At 43.9% G+C, this 20,286-nt stretch overlaps 1 protein-coding gene across 6 annotated transcripts in view; it reads right to left on the bottom strand.

Moving 5' to 3' along the window:
* The window catches only part of spata17 (spermatogenesis associated 17), a 381,466-nt gene that overhangs the window by 303,944 nt on the left and 57,236 nt on the right, over nucleotides 1–20,286 (bottom strand). For all 6 annotated transcript variants that reach the window (XM_068045058.1, XM_068045059.1, XM_068045061.1 and 3 more), the window contains exon 5: nucleotides 3,045–3,148. In XM_068045058.1, the coding sequence (XP_067901159.1) occupies nucleotides 3,045–3,148 (104 nt within the window). The remainder of the gene's footprint in view (nucleotides 1–3,044; nucleotides 3,149–20,286) is intronic.

Here is a 20,286-nt window from a genome sequence, read left to right as displayed (position 1 = left end):
CATCGTTTTAAACTATCAGAAAATCCTAAATTTGAACAGAAATATCAAAAGTATATAAGATATAGATAATTTAGACAATGCAGCTTGCTCTTAATGTACCTTAGAAAAATATAAATTATTTTTATAATGTTTAATCTAATATATTTAGATTCAAATATTCTGCACAGTTGCCTTCAATAAAAAAAGTTTGAAGTTTAGCATACAGTACATTTTAATCCAATTAAAATAGTATTAGTAAAATATCCTGATTAAATTTAATTAACCTTGAATTTTGTAAATAAGCTATAATTACTAAATCCTTTCAAAATATATATTCAATTTTAAACTTTTTTTTAAATAAAAGATCTCATCAGTAAATATCAGATTTTTAAAAAGGCGATTTAGCTTGTTTAGGTAAATGCACACATATGAACCTTTGGTTCCTAAATTACATCTATAAAAATTTGTAACTTATCTTACATTTAAATTTGTACTAAAGTCCTCCATCCCCAATCACGCACAAATGTGTTTATGTAAAGATTCCGTTTAGCTTTAGAGGGTTAAATTAATTGCCTCACAAGAGAAAACTTACATAGGGGAAATTATCTGATTATGGCAGTAATAATTGCACAGCTGTTTAACACAGATAGAGAAATAATTCATGTAGGCAATAGGCCGTGGTGGCAATGACATTCTGCATTTAGTAAATATGCAAACTGTTCAGTCCTAATTACCCATACTAAAGGATGCCCTTATTAAATGTATAAACTAAAACTGTCTGCTTGACAAGTGATAAATTATTATATTGTGCAAAACTGCATTACAAAATTATGATAGTGAACTTGGGTCTCCTAACTTCATTAAGTGATTTTTCAGGAAAGTTGAATGATCCAAAGATGGACACTGTAATATTGCCATCCATGGAATTGACTAAGAGCAACAGTCTTGGATGATGCAATTATGTTACTTTTAGTACACCCAGTCAGGTCCCCTCAAGAATAAATCAGGAGCAATTTAAAAGAACGAGTATTTCAAGATTGTGCACATAAATAAAATGTTTGCTTTGACTTTTGCAATAAATAACAGTAGCTTTTCTGAGCTTCAAGCTAATAATGTTTTATTAACGTCATGACTCAGCAACAGGGCAGCTAATTTTTAATTTCATGATATCATTTGTTTGATCCAAACAGGGGTCTAATTTTTGCATATCTAGCGAGAGGTTAGAAGTATACAAGCTTACCAATTGCATACTCAGCCTTTAAATTAATCAGATCCATTTATCACTGTAGCAACACAAGTCTTAATTTGAAGACATTAAGTACTGTACATAGAGGGTAATGCAATGCTCAGGTAAGTGTAGTTGATATAAACAGCTCGAATAGAAAATTAGTAGTTTCCTTCTCCCAATAGAATGTTACTGAAAATTGTGCTATATTGTCTGTTAAATTTCACGGTTTGTCGCTAATGTGATGTTCTTCCAAACAGCACTACGTGCAGTCATGCACCAAGGTAACGTATTTTGCATCCATTATACAGCCCATTTCATCTTCTATTGTGTGATGCCATAAATGTCAAATAATTTAACACTACTTCAAAATATATTACATTTGTAAAATATTTTCTCCTTAATTATACATATGCCATATGAACAAAATACTTTTCTGTGAGCTTTGTGCATGCCACCAAGAAATTTTCTGCTATCCTCTCTCGAAGGCACTGTTTAGGAATTTCCTGTATTGCATTTATGCAGAAATTTACATCGAAATTTATGCTGGTTTCTGCACCAGTCTTGCCCACTGGAATGCATACCACAACTTCCTGCAGATTTCATTTGCCTATTCCAGAACAAAAAAACCCCCAGCATAAAACAGGCACAACTGCAACATTACCAATAGGGGCAATATAGTGAGTGGGCTGCTATCTGCTGCCATGGTGACTCATTCTCAGAACCTCTCGCCTCAGCTGCTCCTCTTCCAGCTGTTTAGTTCACCCGAATGAATGTACGGGAGGGGATGGGGTCCCAAAAGATATTTGGTACACTAAGACTGAAAACACTTTGTTTAATTATGGTGCCAGTTTCACTAAAAATTAAAACAAAAATGCAAAGAAAATTGCTATCAAACTCCAGAATACTCCATTATGCTGAGATCAAGTGACTTCTGGCAGTACCGCACTGTTTTTGGGTGTAGATCGGTTAGGAAATTATTTGCATAAATCCAGGAAACAGGTGTGCACCTGTGTTTTGCAAGGGCGGCAGAGTTGCTTAAATAAGTGACCAAATCTTGGAAGTGATCGAGGAAATTTATGAGTAGTGATGTTTCAGTGTAAAACTGATAATAGTTATGCACCCATTTCCTCTGAAAAAATATAGTGCATGTAATTATGTCACAACTTTTCAGCAAATTCTAGGCTACTGACAAAAGCTGGGATATGATTCTGAAGGTGCCAACAGACTTCTGGTATCTTAGTTAAGAGGCCATTATTAATTTGTGATCCTAGACAGTGAGTCTCAACATCCTATTTAACATATACTCCAGTCCCCATCCAGCTTCCATATAGAATAACTTTCCAGGGATGGAAACTTTCGATAAATGTCTTTCTCCCTGTCTAGCCTGAAGTGTCTTCAATACTTCCATGGTTAAGATATGCTGACTCAACACAGATCAAGGACTGATTGTGGAAATTTCCTGGTCTAAGTGGATCAGTATCACACCCTGTGGTGCATATACTCACCGACTCATTGGGAGGTGAGCATTGCATCTTGTCAATGGCGGCAGCAGTGATTACAAGATAGAACAAGAAACTAAAAATAGACAAGCTACCAAAACCCAAACTATCAGTTAGTTGTAAAAATCGCATTAATCGTACATATTTTTGACTTATAAGCATTATCTTTTCAAATCTTACATGGTTACAACCTTATTTTTGTAAAATGCGTCTATTTTCAATTCTAATTTATTATTTTGCAATTCTTCAGATCTTTAATTGTTATGTAAATCTCTAAACAAGTACAGATGAAAAATAAATCATGACCACGGAATTACATTTCAAAATTAGGAGCGTACCTTATGATCTGATTTTTCATGCTAAGGCCTTTGAAATACTTTTTCATGTCATAGTAATTATGGATGCACTTTCGAACATAATATCCACGCCACCTTTTCTGGATCTGGCAATGTAATTAAGAATGTCAGAGTTATTGCCCTAGTATTTTAATTCTTTAAGTACTAAGTTTAGTTAGTGGCTTTCAACACAGCAACCGGTTTCGTACCATATTAATATCTACAAAATTATTTATTAAACCTTTTTTCCCCTTTTTATGGACCTCCCATGCCATGCAGCATTTGCAACCTGGACAACCTCCCACAGACTTCCATAACTCAATGTGACCACTCTGACTTCTTTCTGCTCCTTCCTCTCAAAGAGAATACACCTAGTCTCCCACTGCTAGCACAATGAAGTAGGGATTTGCAATAAATCACAGAAACTAATTTGTAACAAAAAATAAGCATTTTTTATTTAAGATTTAGCTTGGAATTGGCTTCTTAAATTTCGTTCCATTCCATAACATTAATGAAACAATAGCTACTTGCATTTATATAGTACTTCTCATGTCGAAAACATCCTAAGGTACAAAGAAGGAAAAAAAAAGAAATAAAGGAGCAATTGCCAAGCTATACAACATGAGCTGGAGAGATGATTCAAACCTTAGGATTTGAGTTTTAAAAAAAAAGTTAGTGATGTGGTAGGGATAGAGGGATTTAACTAAGGAGGTCCAGAGAGTAGTGCCGAGGCAGCATACAGTTCTCCCATTAGTTCTGGGTCAAAAGGGGTGCGGTATTCCACTCCAGAAGCATCACTGGCACGTTTTCACCCTCTGGCTTGCTTTTAAATCTTAACTTCCTCCTTGGCTCTGTAAAGAAGCCATCAGAATCTTCCCCTGCCCCACCCCTGCATCCTCGCTGAGTACATTGGTCAGGCAATATGATTAATTACAGTATAGTTTAGCATAAGAGTTGCAAACTATTTGCTACTACACAAGGAATAACATAACAACTACAGTAAAAATACATGAGAAGAGAAAGAGCTTGCATTTGAAAAGCACTTTTCACAACCTCAGCATATCCCAAAGTGCTTCACAGCCCATGAAGTACTTTTTGAAATATAATCAGTCATTATCTAGGCAAATACATCAGTAACTCAGTTTAACGTCTGATCTGAAAGGCACCACCAATAATAACAATAACTTGTATTTATATAGAGCCTTTAATGTAATAAAATAGCCCAAGGCACTTCATAGAAGCACTATAAAGCAAAATTTGACAGAGCCACACAAGATGTTAGGACAGATGACCAAAAGCTTGGTCAAAGATGCAAGTTTTAAGGAGTGTCTTAAAGGAGGAAAGAGAGGTAGAGAGGTGGAGAGGCTTAACGAGGGAACTCCAAAGCTTAGGGCCTTGGCAGCTGAAGCTATGGTCACCAATGGTGAAACGGTTAAAATCGGCAATGATCAGGATGCCCGAATTACAGAATCTCAGATATCTTGGAGGGTTGTGGGGCAAGAGGTGATTATGGCGGTAAGGAGGGGGAGGCCGTGGAAGGATCTGAAAAACAAGGATGTAAATTTTTTTTTAAATTGAGGTGTTGCTTAAACAGGTGCCAATGTAGGTCAGCGAGTGGAGGGGTGATGGGTGAATGGAATGTGGTGCGAGTTAAGACATGGGCAGCAGAGTTTTGGATGGCCTCAAGTTTACAGAGGGTAGAAAGTGGAAGGCTGGCCAGCAGTGCAATGGAATAGGCAAGTCTGGAGGTAACAAAGGCATGGAGGAGGATTATAGTGAATGAGCTGAGGCAGGGGGCAGAGTCGGGCGATAGAATCATATAATGGAAAGAGGCCATTCAGCCTGTTGAGCCTGTGCCGGCGTTCTGCAACAGCAATTTAGCTAGTCCCTGCAATTGTTTTTCCCTCAGGTGCTTATCCAATTTTCTTTTGAAAGACACGATTGAATCTGCCTCCACCTCACTTTCAGGCAGTGCATTCCAGATTGTAAACAGTCACTGCGTAAAAAGGTTTTACCTCATGTTTCCTTTGTTGTTTTTGCCATTCACTTTAAATCTGTGTCCTCTGGTTCTCGACCCTTCTGCCAATGGGAACAATTTCTTTCTATCTATTCTGTCTAAACCCCTCATGATTTTGAGCACTTCTATTAAATCTTCTCTAAACTTTTTCTTCTCAAATGAGAATTTCGAAGTTACAGCTTCTGTACTTTCGAAACTGAAGTCCCTCAACCCTGGAACCATTCTCATAAATCTTCCCCTTCACTCCCCTCTGATTCCATCGCTTCTTCTAATCTCACCCTTTGCCATGTATTCACAATACCCTCCAACCTTCCCCTCTCTGACACTGAACGGTTTATATTTGGCAAAGGACTCAGCCTTATCCCTTTATGTCCTAACCACAATGAATTTCGCAGTCAGCATGACGTTGAGCTCTTCTTCAGTCGCCTTTGCCTCTGGGCTCACCTCTTTGGGCAGGAGCCCTCCCCCCAACCAGTGGATCCATTCACTCGCCACCAGTATTCTCCCTCCACCTGGATCCCTCCCTCTGGCCTCTTACCCACTCTTGATCTTTTCATTGAGAACTGTCGGCGTGACATCAGCCATGTTAATTTCTCAGCTCCACTCACTCACTCCAACTCGTCTTCCTCTGAACTTGCTGCACTCCATTCTCTCAGGTCTAACCCCGACATTGTGATCAAACATGCTGACAAGGGTGGTGCTGTTGTCGTCTGGCGTACTGACCTCTACCTTGCAGAGGCTGAGTGCCAACTTGCTAACACTTCTTCCTACCTCTCCCAGACCATCACTCTACCACTGAACATCAAGGCACTGTCTCCAAGGTTGTCACTGACCTCATCTTCTCTGGAGATCTTCTCTCCACAGCTTCGACATCATCGTCTGCAACCCCGAACAGCCCGCTTCTACCTCCTTCACAAAATTCACAAACAGGACTGTCCTGGTAGATGCATTGGGCTGAGTTTTACCAGCCCCTCAATGTCAGGGGTCATGGTGGAAGGGCCTAAAAAAAACTTGTCGGAGAGGCCCGCCACGACGTCTGATGCCAAGAAGGATCCACCGCATTTTACCGGCAGCAGCGCGGCTTCAGTGTGGCCCCCTCACCGCCAAGTGGCGCGATCTTCATTTGCCTACTAAAACTGATGCAAAACAGTTAATTAATCTACCTGGACCAGGCGGCCATCCCACGCCAACATTCCAGCCAGTGGTCGGGCATCCCGCAACTTCCGATCCCCGTTTGGGGATTCAAGGCGAGACACTGGTGGGAAGGGTGGGGGGGGAGGGGGGGGGTGGTGGCGGCGGGAAGCAGGAAAAACACTTTTTATTGGCTGTAGGGATGGTGGGAAGAGGTTGAAGAGGAAAGGTGATGAGTCACGTCGGTGGTGGGCAAATTATTGGAGAGGATTCTGAGAGACAGGATTTATGATTATTTGGAAAAGCATAGTTTGATTAGAGATAGTCAGCATGGCTTTGTGAGGGGCAGGTCATGCCTCACAAGCCTTATTGAATTCTTTGAGGATGTGACAAAACACCTTGATGAAGGAAGAGCAGTGGATGTGGCGTATATGGATTTTAGCAAGGCGTTTGATAAGGTTCCCCATGGTAGGCTCATTCAGAAAGTGAGGAGGCATGGGATACAGGGAAATTTGGCTGTCTAGATACAGAATTGGCTGGCCCATAGAAGACAGAGGGTGGTAGTAGATGGAAAGTATTCAGCATGGAGCTCGGTGACCAGTGGTGTTCCACAGGGATTTGTTCTGGGACCTCTGCTCTTTGTGATTTTTATAAATGACTTGGATGAGGAAGTGGAAGGCTGGGTTAGTAAGTTTGCCGATGACACAAAGGTTGCTGGAGTTGTGGATAGTGTGGAGGGCTGTTGTAGGTTGCAACGGGACATTGACAGGATGCAGAGCTGGGCTGAGAAGTGACAGATGGAGTTCAACCTGGAAAAGTGTGAAGTGATTCATTTTGGAAGGTCGAATTTGAATGCAGAATACAGGCTTAAAGACAAGATTCTTGGCAATGTGGAGGAACAGAGGGATCTTGGGGTCCACGTCCATAGATCCCTCAAAGTTGCCACCCAAGTTGATAGGGTTGTTAAGAAGGCGTATGGGGTGTTGGCTTTCATTAACAGGGGGATTGAATTTAAGAGCCGCGAGGTTATGCTGCAGCTCTATAAAAGCCCTGGTTAGACCACACTTGGAATATTGTGTTCAGTTCTGGTCACCACATTATAGGAAGGATGTGGAAGCTTTAGAGAGGGTGCAGAGGAGATTTACCAGGATGCTGCCTGGACTGGAGGGCATATCTTATGAAGAAAGGTTGAGGGAGCTAGGGCTTTTCTCAGGAGCGAAGAAGGATGAGAGGTGACTTGATAGAGGTGCACAAGATGATGAGAGGCATAGATAGAGTGGATAGCCAGAGACTTTTTCCCAGGGCGGAAAGGGCTATCACCAGGGGGCATAATTTTAAGGTGATTGGAGGAAGGTTTCGGGGAGATGTCAGAGGTAGGTTCTTTACACAGAGAGTGGTGGGTGCGTGGAATGCACTGCCAGCGGTGGTAGTGGAAGCAGATACATTAGGGACATTTAAGCGACTCTTGGATAGGTACATGGATGATAGTAGAATGAAGGGTATGTAGGTAGTTTGATCTTAGAATAGGTTAAAGAGTCGGCACATCGTGGGCCAAAGGACCTGTACTGTGCTGTACTGTTCTATGTTCTATGTTCTAGATAGGTGGGGGGGGGGGGGGGGGGGGGGGGGTGGTGGTGAGTTCAGGTTGGGAATAGAGTAAACTTTTGATATAAAGGCCAATAAAAAAAAATTGTGGGGTTGGGAAAGGGCCTCCATCTTTTAACTACTTTTGTGAAGGGAATGCACATGTGACTTTAAAAATTTATTTTTTTCCTAAGGGCGTGAAGCCCTTTAAAAATGACACCGTTGCCTGAGTGATGGTGCCGGATGCCATTGCTGGGGACGGAACGGCTGTTCCCCCTAAGTCAGTCATTGGGGCGGCAGCTCCGCCCCCTCCTTTTAAATGAGCCCCCACATGAAATATCGCAAAGGCTCAGCGATGGCGCTGCCGTGCCTGAAGGTCACCGACTTCAAAGCGCGCCGTAATCTACGCACACTAATAAAATTCAGCCCATTGCTTCAGCCTGTTCCTGCCCCACTGAACTTTTTTCTTCCTTTCTTGACTATTTTTCCTCCCCTTTTCAATCTCCACCCACCTACATCCATGACTCTTCAGACGCCCTACGTCATTTCAAACATTTCCAGTTTCCTGGCCCTAACCACTTCCTCTTCACTATGGACGTCCAATCTCTCTATACCTCCATCCTCCACCAGGACAGTCTCGGGGCTCTCCGCCTCTTCCTCGAACAGAGGCCCAACCAGCCCCCATCCACCACCACCCTCTGTCTGAACTTCTCACATTGAACAACTTCACCTTCAACACCACTCACTTCCTCCAAATAAAAGGTGTTGCTATGGGTACCCACATGGGTTCTAGTTATGCCTGTCTTTTTCTGGGGTACGATGAACATTCCTTGTTCCTGTCCTACACAGGACCCCCTCCCCCAACTCTTCCCAGCATATTGAAAATACTAGTGCAATTTCCTGCTCTCGCCCGGAACTGGAAAACTTCATTAACTTTGCTTCCAACTTCCATCCTTCCCTTAACTTCACGTAGTCCACCTCCGACACCTCCTTGACTTCTCTGTCTCCATTTCTGGGGTTAGGCTGTCTACTAATATACATTATAAGCCCATCAACACCGGCAGCTACCTCGACTACACTTCCTCACACCCTGCTTCTTGTAAGGAGTCCATTCCATTCTCCCAGTTTCTTCTTTTCTGTCGCATCTGTTCTGATGATGCAACCTTCCACAACAGCGATTCTGATATGTTTTCCTCAACCGAGGATCGGCCACCACCACCACCCCCACCCACCCAACTGTGGTTGACAAGGCCCTCTGCTCACACCCAGAACTGCGATAGGGTTTCCCTTGTCCTCATTTTCCACCCCACCAGGCTCCACATCCAAAGGATCATCCCCCGCCATCTCCAACATGATGCCATCACCAAATACATCTTCACCTCCCCTCCCCCATCAGCATTCCGAAAGGACTGTTCCCTATGCGACACCCTGGTCCACTCCTCCATCACTCCTGACACTTTATCCCCTTCCCACGGCACCTTCCATGCAATCGCAGGAGGTGTAACACCTGCCCTTTTACTTCCTCTCTCCTCACCATCCAAGGCCCCAAACACTGCTTCCAGGAGAAGCAGTGATTTACTTGTACTTCTTTCAAATTGGTATACTGTATTCACTGCTCACAATGTGAGCTCCTCAACATTGGGGAGACCAAGTGTAGATTGTGGGAGGCGGTGGCGTAGTGGTAATATCACAGGACTGTTTATCCAGAGGCCCTGGCTAATGCTCTGGGGACATGGATTCAAATCCCACCACAGCAGATGGTGAAATATGAATTCAATAAATAAAATCTGGAATCAAAAGCTAGTCCAACGGTGACCATGAAATCATTGTCGTTTGTTGTAAAAACCCACCTGGTTCACTAATGTCCTTTAGGGAAGGATATCTGCCATCCTTACCTGGTCTGGCCTACATGTGAATCCAGACCCACAGCAATATGGTTGACTCTTAAAATGGCCTACCAAGCCACTCAGTTCAAGGACAATTAGGAATGGGCAATAAATGCAGGCCTAGCCAGCGATTCCCACATCCCACAAACGAATAAAAAAAATGACTGGGTGACCACTTTGCAGAATACCTCTACTCAGTCCGCAAGCATGACCCTGAGCTTCTCGTTCCAACTTACTCTCATGCTCACATTTCTGTCCTCGGCCTGCTGCAGTGTTCCAGTGAAGCGCAAAGCAAGCTCAAGGAACAGCATCTCATCTTCTAATTAGGCCTTCTGGACTCAACATTGAGTTCAACAATTTCAGACCATGAACACCATTTTGATTGTTTTTTTTTAAAAAACCATGTGCTGGTCTTAAACTTGTTTTCCATGTTTTTGCTTTCGGACAGAGCTGTTCATAATTCTGCCATTAACAGTCTCTCTGGACTAATGCTTTGTTTTTTGCTGCAACTATTAAGCACTGCCTTTGCTTTTTATTCCGTGACATATTTATCATTTAATCTCTCCCACCCTCTGCCCTATCACAGACCCTCTGCCCTATCACAGACCTACCCTTTTGTTCTTCCCCCACCTTCCCCTTTCACTTGCTCAAAACCTATTAAATTTCTAACCTTTGCCAGTTCTGATGAAAGGTCGTCGACCTGAAACATTAACCCTGTTTCTCTCTCTACAGATGCTGCCAGACCTGAGTATTTCCAGCACTTTAGTTTTATTTCAGATTTCCAGCATCCGCAGTACTTTGCTTTTATTTTATGTCCTCTTGAAGTCTATCATTACCCTCCTCACAGTTCACTATAATTCCAAATTTTGTGTCATTGCAAATTTTGAAATTCTGCCCTGTACACCCAGGTCTAAGTCATTAATATGTATCAAGAAAAGCAGTGGTCCTAGTAGCAACCCCTGGGGAACCCCATTGTAAACCTTCCGCCAATCTGAAAAACAACCATTCACCACTACTCTCTGTTTCCTGTCACTCAGCCAACTTAGTATGCATGCTGCCACTTTCCCTTTTATTCCATGGGCTTCAATTTTTCTGGCAAGCCTAGTATGTGGCACATTATCAAATGCCTTTTGGAAGCCCATGTACACCACATCAATCGTATTACCCACATCAACCCTCTGTTATCTCATTAAAATGACTCAAACAAGTTAGTTAAACACGATTTGCCTTTAACAAGTTAATTTTGACTTTCCTTAATTAATCCACACTTTTCTATGTGGCCAGGAGGAGGGAAGGACAGCATTTGTGGAGGGTGGCTGTGAGAAACGGGTGCAACAGGGCAACAGGATGAGGGTGAGTGAGTGTTGGCTGGTTAGAAGGGGATAGGAGATGCTTGCAGGGAGAGGAATGAGTGGAGCTGCAAGCTGTGTTGACCTGAAGTGTGCTAACAAGTCAGAGTTTGGGGCTTGCATCTGAAAATGTCATATCACTCACCTTTCCCACCCTCCTGAAGTCCTAGATCCTCTTGATGCACTGTTTCCACGTTTGAGGGAGCACACTTCTGCCGCTGACTTCCTCACCCACTTCCATCCATGCCTGCTTGGATGGAGAGATTGCCCTCTTCCTCCCATCCAGGAGAGAGCTCACCTTAGTGTAGCCTCTCAGATCCTGCAGTAGGACCTCCAGTTAAGAGTGAGCTATTTGGGAAGCAGCCTTCCCAGGTCTCCTCTCCATTCCTGTGGTTGCATTAGGCTGAAAAATCCAAGCGCTGGTGAGCCCTTGTAACCCATGCCACAGCCCCTTTAATTAGAAATCTTTCCTTTGACAGAATGGATGAGTCATCCTGCCCGCCCTCCCTAATTGGTTGGGCAACCTGGAGATGGGATGTTAATGCCATGGCTGAGTTAAAGAGCCTCATCAAGCCTGCCCATTGGTAAAATTGGGCTCCTGACCTGCAGATGGTCCTGCCGCTCCGGCGAGGGCTAAGTTCACAAGATTCCACCCAGTGTTTTCAGACATTGTTGCCGAGGGGCAGCAGGTACATGGGAAATAGGAGGGGCCCAAGAATAGATCCTTAGGGGACACTAGAGGTAATGGTGCAGCAGCGGGAAGAGAAGCTATTGCAGGTGATTCTCTGGTTACGATTATATCGGAAAGAATGAAACTAAGAGAATGCAGTCTCACCCATCTGGATGTCGGTGGAGAGGTGCTAGACAAGGATGGTGCGGTCAATCATGTCAAAGGCTGCAGACAGGTCAAGAAAGATGAGGAGAGATAGTGTACCTTTGCTACAGTCTCATAGCATGTCACTTGTGACTTTGAGAAGAGCCTTTTCGGTACTGTGGCAGGGGTGTAAACCTGATTAGAGGGATTGAAAACATGGGGGGGGGGGGTGGATTTCTAGGAGAAATGGACACAGATTTGGGAGGTGACAACACATTCAGGACTTTGGAGAGGAAGGGGATGTTGGAGATGGGGAGGTAGTTTGCAAGGACAGAGGTGTTAAGTGTTCTTTTTGAGGGGGGCGGAGTGATGGGTGATTTGAGGGAAGGGGACAATACCTGAAGAGAAAGAACCGCTATCATCAGTTAACATGGGAGCCAGGAAGAGTAGTTGGGTTGTCAGCAGTTTAGTGGGAATCGGGTCAAGGGAATAGGAGGTAGATCTCATGGATAAGATGAGCTCAGAGAGGCATGAGGCTAGATGGGAGAGAGAAACTAGAGACTAATGTAAGTTCAGCACTAGAGAAGGGGGACTTTAGAGGAAGTAGGCTAGGCGAAGGGAGGGAAGTGGCAGAGACAGCTGATGGTCTCAATCTTGGTGATAAAAAAGTGCATGAGCTACTTGCACTTGCTGTTGGACGTGAGGCTGGAGGAGATGGGGAGTACAATGCAGTATCCCCCCTCTGTACCACACTCGGGTATCAAACTAGAATATGTACTTTAAGCCTAGAATGAAACGTGAAGCTCATGCTTCTGACTCAGAGGCAAGAGTGCTTTACTGAGCCAACCTGTCATTTATATTGTTTTACTTCTACTATTTAGTTGTTCTATTGCTGTTCAATAAATTATTAGTAGTTGGAATCTAAAGGAGGTACAGCATAGTGCTATTCCATTACCTTTTTAAGACAACTAGGTAGGAGACAATTTGTAAAAGGACTCTCTAGTCAATTCCTAGCATATGGCATGAATTTTACCTGGATATCAGGCCAAGCAAAAACAATCTCAAGAAAGTAGAGAGCTAAGGCTTAACTATAAGAGGAATCTGAAACAAGGGAGCTAACACTATCTAGAGTAATACAACATCGTTTAAATACTTAGTGAGAAAGGAAACTCAAAAACGTGACACCCACATTCTAACCTTCAGTGATGCAGCTTTTAGGCCATGCACTAAACAATCTTCTGTGCATTTCTAATGAGAGTCTGTTTGGATGAATTTTCTGATTCACTGTAATCTGGATATACTGGTAAAATATTTTGGTAAATATTGGATATATGTGATAGCCTAAAGCTTATAACATGGGTTCAAAATGAACAATAACACAAAGGGTATTGTAACCCATTTACAGATTTAACAAACTCTAAACTTTTAGAAGCCTGAAAAAAATGTAAAAAAAGTTAGTAAGTTAGAGAAATAAATATAATTAAATAAATTAGATATGCATTCTTGATTCTTTCAAACATAGGTATCTGAAAATTCAACTTGTTCCAGCATTACCCTGGGCACGTACTGCTATTTAGTTTTGACCCCTTATTTGTATGCCAAAATTGTCATTGATTAATACTTGTTGGAAGGTTTCAATGGAAGCAAATGTGTGCTCAGCAGATAACATCTTCTCAACAGCAAAGCATATCCCATTCCAAAAGTCAGCTGTAAGTGACCTTTAGAATCATCCAATCAATTATGCAAATTCCTCATTAAGTAATGTCAGCCTAAAACCAACCAACTCAATACCTTACAACTATAATGACATTTAATCTATGAAACTGGTATTTCCAATTGTAAAAATAAAAATTGAGTTACAAAATGTCACTGAGTCAATATGCAAAATACCAACAATATCAAAAGGATATTGAGGGTCAGAATCCCTAAGGACACAATTTTGGCAGTTACAGTAGGATTGCTACTGACAATGGCCCTTCATCACTGACCCCAACAGAGTTTGTGTGAGGGAATCAAATTTGCATGCAACAGGAAGGCACCAGCACCTCTACAGGTGCATCTCCGGTGCTGGTCCACTCCAAGAGGCCAGAAACACGAGTGCCCAATGTCCACTGCCTGTTTCCTTAGCTTGGAACCCAACGGTTGGACAATTTTCACTTACCAAAAGCCAATATGCCTCAACTTCACCTGGCATACAAGTCTCTAGCAATATTCCAGGTCTGTACCAAGCTAGTGGGATCAGGAACTTTCAGCATAGAGAATCCCCAGTTAGAGTTCCATCATCTCCCCTGACATTTGCCTTGAAAGAAGTGGTCAAAAATTTCACCCCTTACAAGCAAGTCAGAAACTGCCAGTGTTATGGTGGGAGATTGGCAGATCTCTCAAAAAAAATGTCTCCATCATCACCTTTTTAAATCTCAGAAATTATCCCTGCCTAACTTTTAATTACATCTTCATACCTCACTGCATTAGACTGGAGAGTAGGATATCCTGACCTGAGGACTTCTCCCATGCTTTACACCTGCTAACGTGATAGGTGATTTGCAGGGAGATATAGTTTTCCCATCTAGTTTTATCTTCTTCCCCCACTTCTAAAAAAACAAGACATAGATTAAATACTTGATTGAGTGGCAAAACCAAAATCAAGTAAAATATTACCCATGGGGAAGAGGTCAAATGTCAGTCAAGCCTGAAATCTAAATATGAATCTTTGGAATTGGACTCTTAAGGTTATCTGCACATCTTACAAAACAGCCCAGCTGGCAGACGCACATTTTACTACCAGCTGCACTTGGCTAGGGAGAATGAAATGCACAGCAAAGTGAAACCTCTGCACATGACTATTTGCACGAATGTGCAGAGCACTACAACCAGGATGGCAAATAATTAATGTTATGCATAATGTGTCTTAATGTAATGTTGACTAGAAGATTCTGTCCAAAGTCATTGCCAGTCGGGTCAAGTCGGGTCAAGTCTGCTCTGGAGTTGGTGATTCCCCTGACCAGACCTATACTGTACCCAGCAGGAAGATCTCTGATAGTCTCACGCTACTCAGGGATACGATCGTCTATGCACGGGACAGGAGGGTGGACACCTGCCTCATCAATTTGGACCAGGAGAAGGCTTTTGACAGGATATCGCACACCTACATGATGGATGTGCTCTCCAAAATGGGGTTTGGGGAGGGAATCTGCAATTGGATCAAACTGCTCTACACGAACATCAGTAGCTCAGTCTCAGTCAATGGGTGGGAATCAGAAAGTTTCCCAATCCAATCTGGAGTCAGACAGGGCTGTCCTCTCTCCCCTGTCTTGTTTGTTTGCTGTATCGAACCTTTTGCTGCGTCCATTAGGAAGTATGCTGGCATAGGAGGGGATCAAAGTCTCCCTGTACATGGATGACGTCGCCGTCTTCTGCTCGGATCCGTTGTCCGTTCGCAGACTGACAAGCATCTGCGACCACTTCGAACTGGCCTCGGGAGACAAAGTTAACCATGGCAAGAGTGAGGCCACGTTCTTTGGGAACTGGGCCGACCAATCCTTTGTCCCCTTCACCATCGGGTCAGACTACCCGAAGGTGCTGGGGATATGGTTCGGAAGGGCCGGGGCATGCGCCAAAACCTGGAAGGAGAGAGTAGCCAGGGTACACCATAAACTGAGCATGTGAGAGCAGCGTTCTCTCTCCATTGTGGGTAAGAACCTGGTCATCAGGTGTGAGGCTCTCACGTTTGTTGCTGTATGTGGCGCAGGTCTGGCCCAAACCCGACTCCTGCGCTGTGGCGGTCACCCGAGCCATTTTCCACTTTATCTGGAGATGCAAAATGGACCGGGTCCAGAGGGACACGATGTTCAAACCTCTGGATAAGGGTGGGAAAAGTGTACTCAATGTCGCCCTCATCCTTATGATCACCTTCGTATGTGGCTGCATCAAGCTGTGTGTAGAGCCCCATTACGCAAACACCAAGTGTCACTACATGCTGAGGTTCTATCTGTCCCCGGTGTTGCGAAGTCTAGTCACATTGCCACGGAATTTATTTATTTATTTTATTTAGAGATACAGCACTGAAACAGGCCCTTCGGCCCACCAAGTCTGTGCCGACCAACAACCACCCATTTATACTAATCCTACATTAACCCCATATTCTCTACCACATCCCTACCATTCTCCTACCACCTACCTATGCTAGGGGCAATTTACAATGGCCAATTTACCTATCAACCTACAAGTCTTTGGCTGTGGGAGGAAACCGGAGCACCCGGCAGAAACTCACGCAGAGACACAGGGAGAACTTGCAAACTCTGCACAGGCTGTACCCAGAACTGAACCCGGGTCGCTGGAGCTGTGAGGCTGCGGTGCTAACCACTGCGCCACTGTGCCGCCCAACTGCAGCATCCAGTTGGACCGTGTCGTACCACCTATCCTTCGTGGACAAGTTTGTGCAGAAAAACACCTTTGACCACCAATCCATCAGGCAGTGGTCTGCAGGGAATGTCCTCAAGGCCCTACGGGAAAAGCAGATGGTGGATCCTGTCAGATGGTTCCCCGAGCAGACTGCCAAAGTAATTTGGCAGAATGACTCATCACCAGAACTTTCAAACAAGCACCAAGATGTAGCTTGGCTGGTGCGAGAAGGGCCTGTCTGATCCTTCCTACACGTCCAGAGTCTCACCCCCACCGCACGCTGCCCTAAGGTGGCTATGGTGGGGAAGAGACTGTTGCTCACCTCCTTCTGGAATGTGTCTTTGCAAAGTAGGTGTGAAAACAGATGCAGTGGTTTTTGTCGAGGTTCATCCCAGGCAGCTCTGTAACACAGCAGCCTGTGCTCTTTGGGCTATTCCCAGGGACGCACACCAAGATAAACATCAACTGCTGCTGGAGGATTATTAATTCGGTGAAAGACGCTCTTTGGTCTGCCTGAAACTTGCTGGTCTTCCAGCGCAAAGAGTTGTCCACGACCGAGTGTTGCAGACTGGCCCATTCCAAGGTCAAGGACTACATGCTGAGGGACGCACTAAAGCTTGGGGCAGCCACTGCAAAGCCTCAATGGGGAAAGATCAACGTGCAAGGTCCTCCCGCCATAGTGAACTGAGGGACTGGACCCATGGGAACCCCTCGGGCTGTATACACCAAATATGGGTTTTCTGTAAAATGTACATGGCATATAAAATGGAATGGAACAGCTGTGAGGCAACTCACTCCTGTAGTGAAGAAAACGGATTTCCTTTGTACTTTTTGGAATGTCAACTTGGTGCTGTTTTGAACTGTTTTGTAATGTATTTTTTTTTAAAACAGATTTTTATGAATAAAGTATATTTTTGGAAAAAAAAATTAATTAATGTTATGAGAGCTGGTGGGAAGATCCATTTTTTCCCAACATTAAAGAGATTCTACATTAAATTGAAGTCTAAGCTGTGCAGGCTAATCTCAAACTCTTGCTTTAGCATGCTCAGGAATCAAATCACCAACTTGACTCCTGACTTACACTGCTACTTTTGCATTGATGTGTACCCAAAACTGCTTTTCAAAAGTAGTGGCTAATAGCAGCTTTACCTTGAACCTTTGCAATCACATTACAGCTCCCCAGAATGCTCTGAACATAAACAAATACCAGTTCATTCAGTCCATACAAAATGGCATTTCCTGTACCATGGCAAATGTTCCCAACTTATTTTATTGAACTATATTAATTTCTTTCAGTTTTGACTTGACAGCAGTTTAGCACATATTTCAGGTGAACAATATGGGGGGCAATTTTCAATTTTCACCCAAAACAGGAGGAAGGTCACTGACAGCTCAGTATTGCGGGAGGAGGGGAATCCTGTGGCTCTCCTGGGCAACTGAGCCACAAGGTCAGGTCCCGAGAGAGGAAGGAAGGCAATTGGAAAGGGGCACTGAAAGGCTGGCAGAGGGCCTGAAGACTTTGTGAAGTCAGAAAAGCATTCATGCTCCTCCTGGAGTCTCAAAAATCTTAGAAAAAAGACAAAATCTTACTTTTACAGTCTCTTTAAGGACCGCTAGATGGGCTGCTCCACACTGGTGCCAATAGGCAAAGTGTGTGCGACGCCTATGCTACTGGCATCTCACAACTGGAGTAGGACCATGACTTAAATATTTAAGTAGGCTCTGGCCTGCAACAGGCTGAAGTACTAAATCACTCATTTCAAGGCAAAGCTAGAAACAGCATTGGCCAAAGGGTATGCATTTGTTCTTCAATTTTCAACTGTCAGCATAAACAGGATTTTCTAAAATTGGCCTTTAGACCCCATCAGCAGAATCCCAGTGAGCTGAAAATGCCAGCTGAGTGACAGCTCACCTGTAGGTTCACCATTTTGGCCCAGTTGCAACACCTTCTGCTCTTTCTGGCATCATCTGAAGGCAAGTTAAAAAGACAAAAAAAACTTACCTTTTTGTGGTAAGCCACAGTATGATCAGTATAACATGAGTGGTGCACACACAGCATCCTTGCTACATTGGACAGATAGGTGTCAGATGAAACTTAATGCAGAGGAATGTGAGGTGATTTCTGTTGGGGAAGAGAGATCATATACCTAAATAGCTAAACCAGAGGTTGCCAACCTTCTCTTTGGAGAGAGCTACTTCTGATAAAAGGAAAAATATCATGAGCCACCCCGCACCCCACCCCGCTCGCTCCTCCTCTTCCTCGCCGCGTGTCCCGTGGTGACGTCAGTGCATGGTGACATCGGGATGCACATGCGTGGATTAATCCTGGTAGGATGTGGGCGATCGGTCTGCGTTGTCAGGAGCTTTATGCGAGCTACTTAAAGGCCAACAGAAGCTACCAGTATCTCTTGATCAATGTGTTGGCGACCCCTGAGTTAAACTTTAAATAAGTAGAGAATTAGAGAGGCTAACAGTTTGGATACGCATTTTTCAAAAGTCGGAGCACAAATTGATAACGCTGTAAAAATAGGAATATGGATGGTTATTGATGAGGAAATATCACCAAAAGGCAGAGGTGCTAATCCTCAAGTTAGAAATTGGCATCCAAGTCAAGACATAGAGTCATAGAGTTATACAGCACAGAAATAGGCCTTTCGGCCCATAGTGTCAGTGCCGGCCATCCAGCACCCAACTACTCTAATGCCATATTCCTGCACTTGGCCCATAGCTTTGTATGCTATGGCATTTCAAGTGCTCATCTAAACACTTCTTAAATATTGTGAGGGATCCTGCCTCCACCACCTCTTCATGCAGTGCGTTCCAGATTCCAACCGCTGGGTGAAAAATAATTTCCTCAAATCCCCCCTAAACCTCCTACCCCTTACCCTAAATCTATGCCCCCTGGTTCTTGACCCCTCTGTTAAGGGAAAAAGTTCCTTCCTATCTAACCTATCAATACCCCTGATAATCTTGTACACCTTATCATGTCCCCCCTCAGCCTTCTCTCCTCTAAGGAAAACAACACTAGCCTTTTCAGTCTCTCTTCATAGCTGAAATGCTCCAGCCCAAGCAACATCCTGGTGAATCTCCTCTGCACCCTCTCCAGTGCAATCACATCCTTCCTATAGTGTGGTGACTAGAACTGTACACAGTACTCCAGCTGTGGCCTAACTAGCATTTTATACAGCTCCATCATAACCACCCTGCTCTTATATTCTATGCCTTGGCTAATAAAGGCAAGTATCCCATAGGTCTTCCTAACCACCGTATCTACCGGTGCTGCTGCCTTCAGTGTCTATGGACAAGTACACCAAGGTCCCTCTGACCTTCTGTACTTCCTAGGGTCCTACCATCCATTGTATATTCCCTTGCCTTGTTAGTCCTCCCAAAATGCATTACCTCACACTTTTCAGGATTAAATTCAGGGGCGGCACAGTGGCGCAGTGGTTAGCACCGCAACCTCACAGTTCCAGCGACCCGGGTTCAATTCCAGGTAATGCCTGTGTGGGGTTTGCAAGTTCTCCCTGTGTCTGCGTGGATTTCCTCCGGGTGCTCCGGTTTCCTCCCACATGCCAAAGACTTGCAGGCTGATAGGTAAATTGGCCATTATAAATTACCCCTAGGATAGGTAGGTGGTAGGGAAATATAGGGAATGGTGGGGATGTGGTAGGAATATGGAATTAGTATAGGATTAGTATAAATGGGTGGTTGATGGTCAGCACAGACTCGGTGGGCCAAAGGGCCTGTTTCAGTACTGTATCTCTAAAAAAAAAATTCCATTTGCCACTGCTCCGCCCATCTATCTCTCCCTGTAATCTAAGGATTTCCTCCTCACTATTTACAACGCCACCAATTTTTGTGTCATCTGCGAACTTACTGATCATACCTCCTATATTCACATCGAAATTATTAATGTACACTACAAACAGCAAGGGTCCCAGCACAGATCCTTGTGGAACACCACTGGTCACAGGCTTCCAATCGCAAAAACAGCCCTCGAACACTACCCTCTGCCTCCTGCCACTAAGCCAATCTTGGAACCAAATTGTCCTGCATCCCATGG

The sequence above is a fragment of the Heterodontus francisci genome, chromosome 13, assembly GCF_036365525.1.
Source record: "Heterodontus francisci isolate sHetFra1 chromosome 13, sHetFra1.hap1, whole genome shotgun sequence".
NCBI lineage: Eukaryota > Metazoa > Chordata > Chondrichthyes > Heterodontiformes > Heterodontidae > Heterodontus > Heterodontus francisci.
This window is presented reverse-complemented; position numbering and strand designations above follow the sequence as displayed.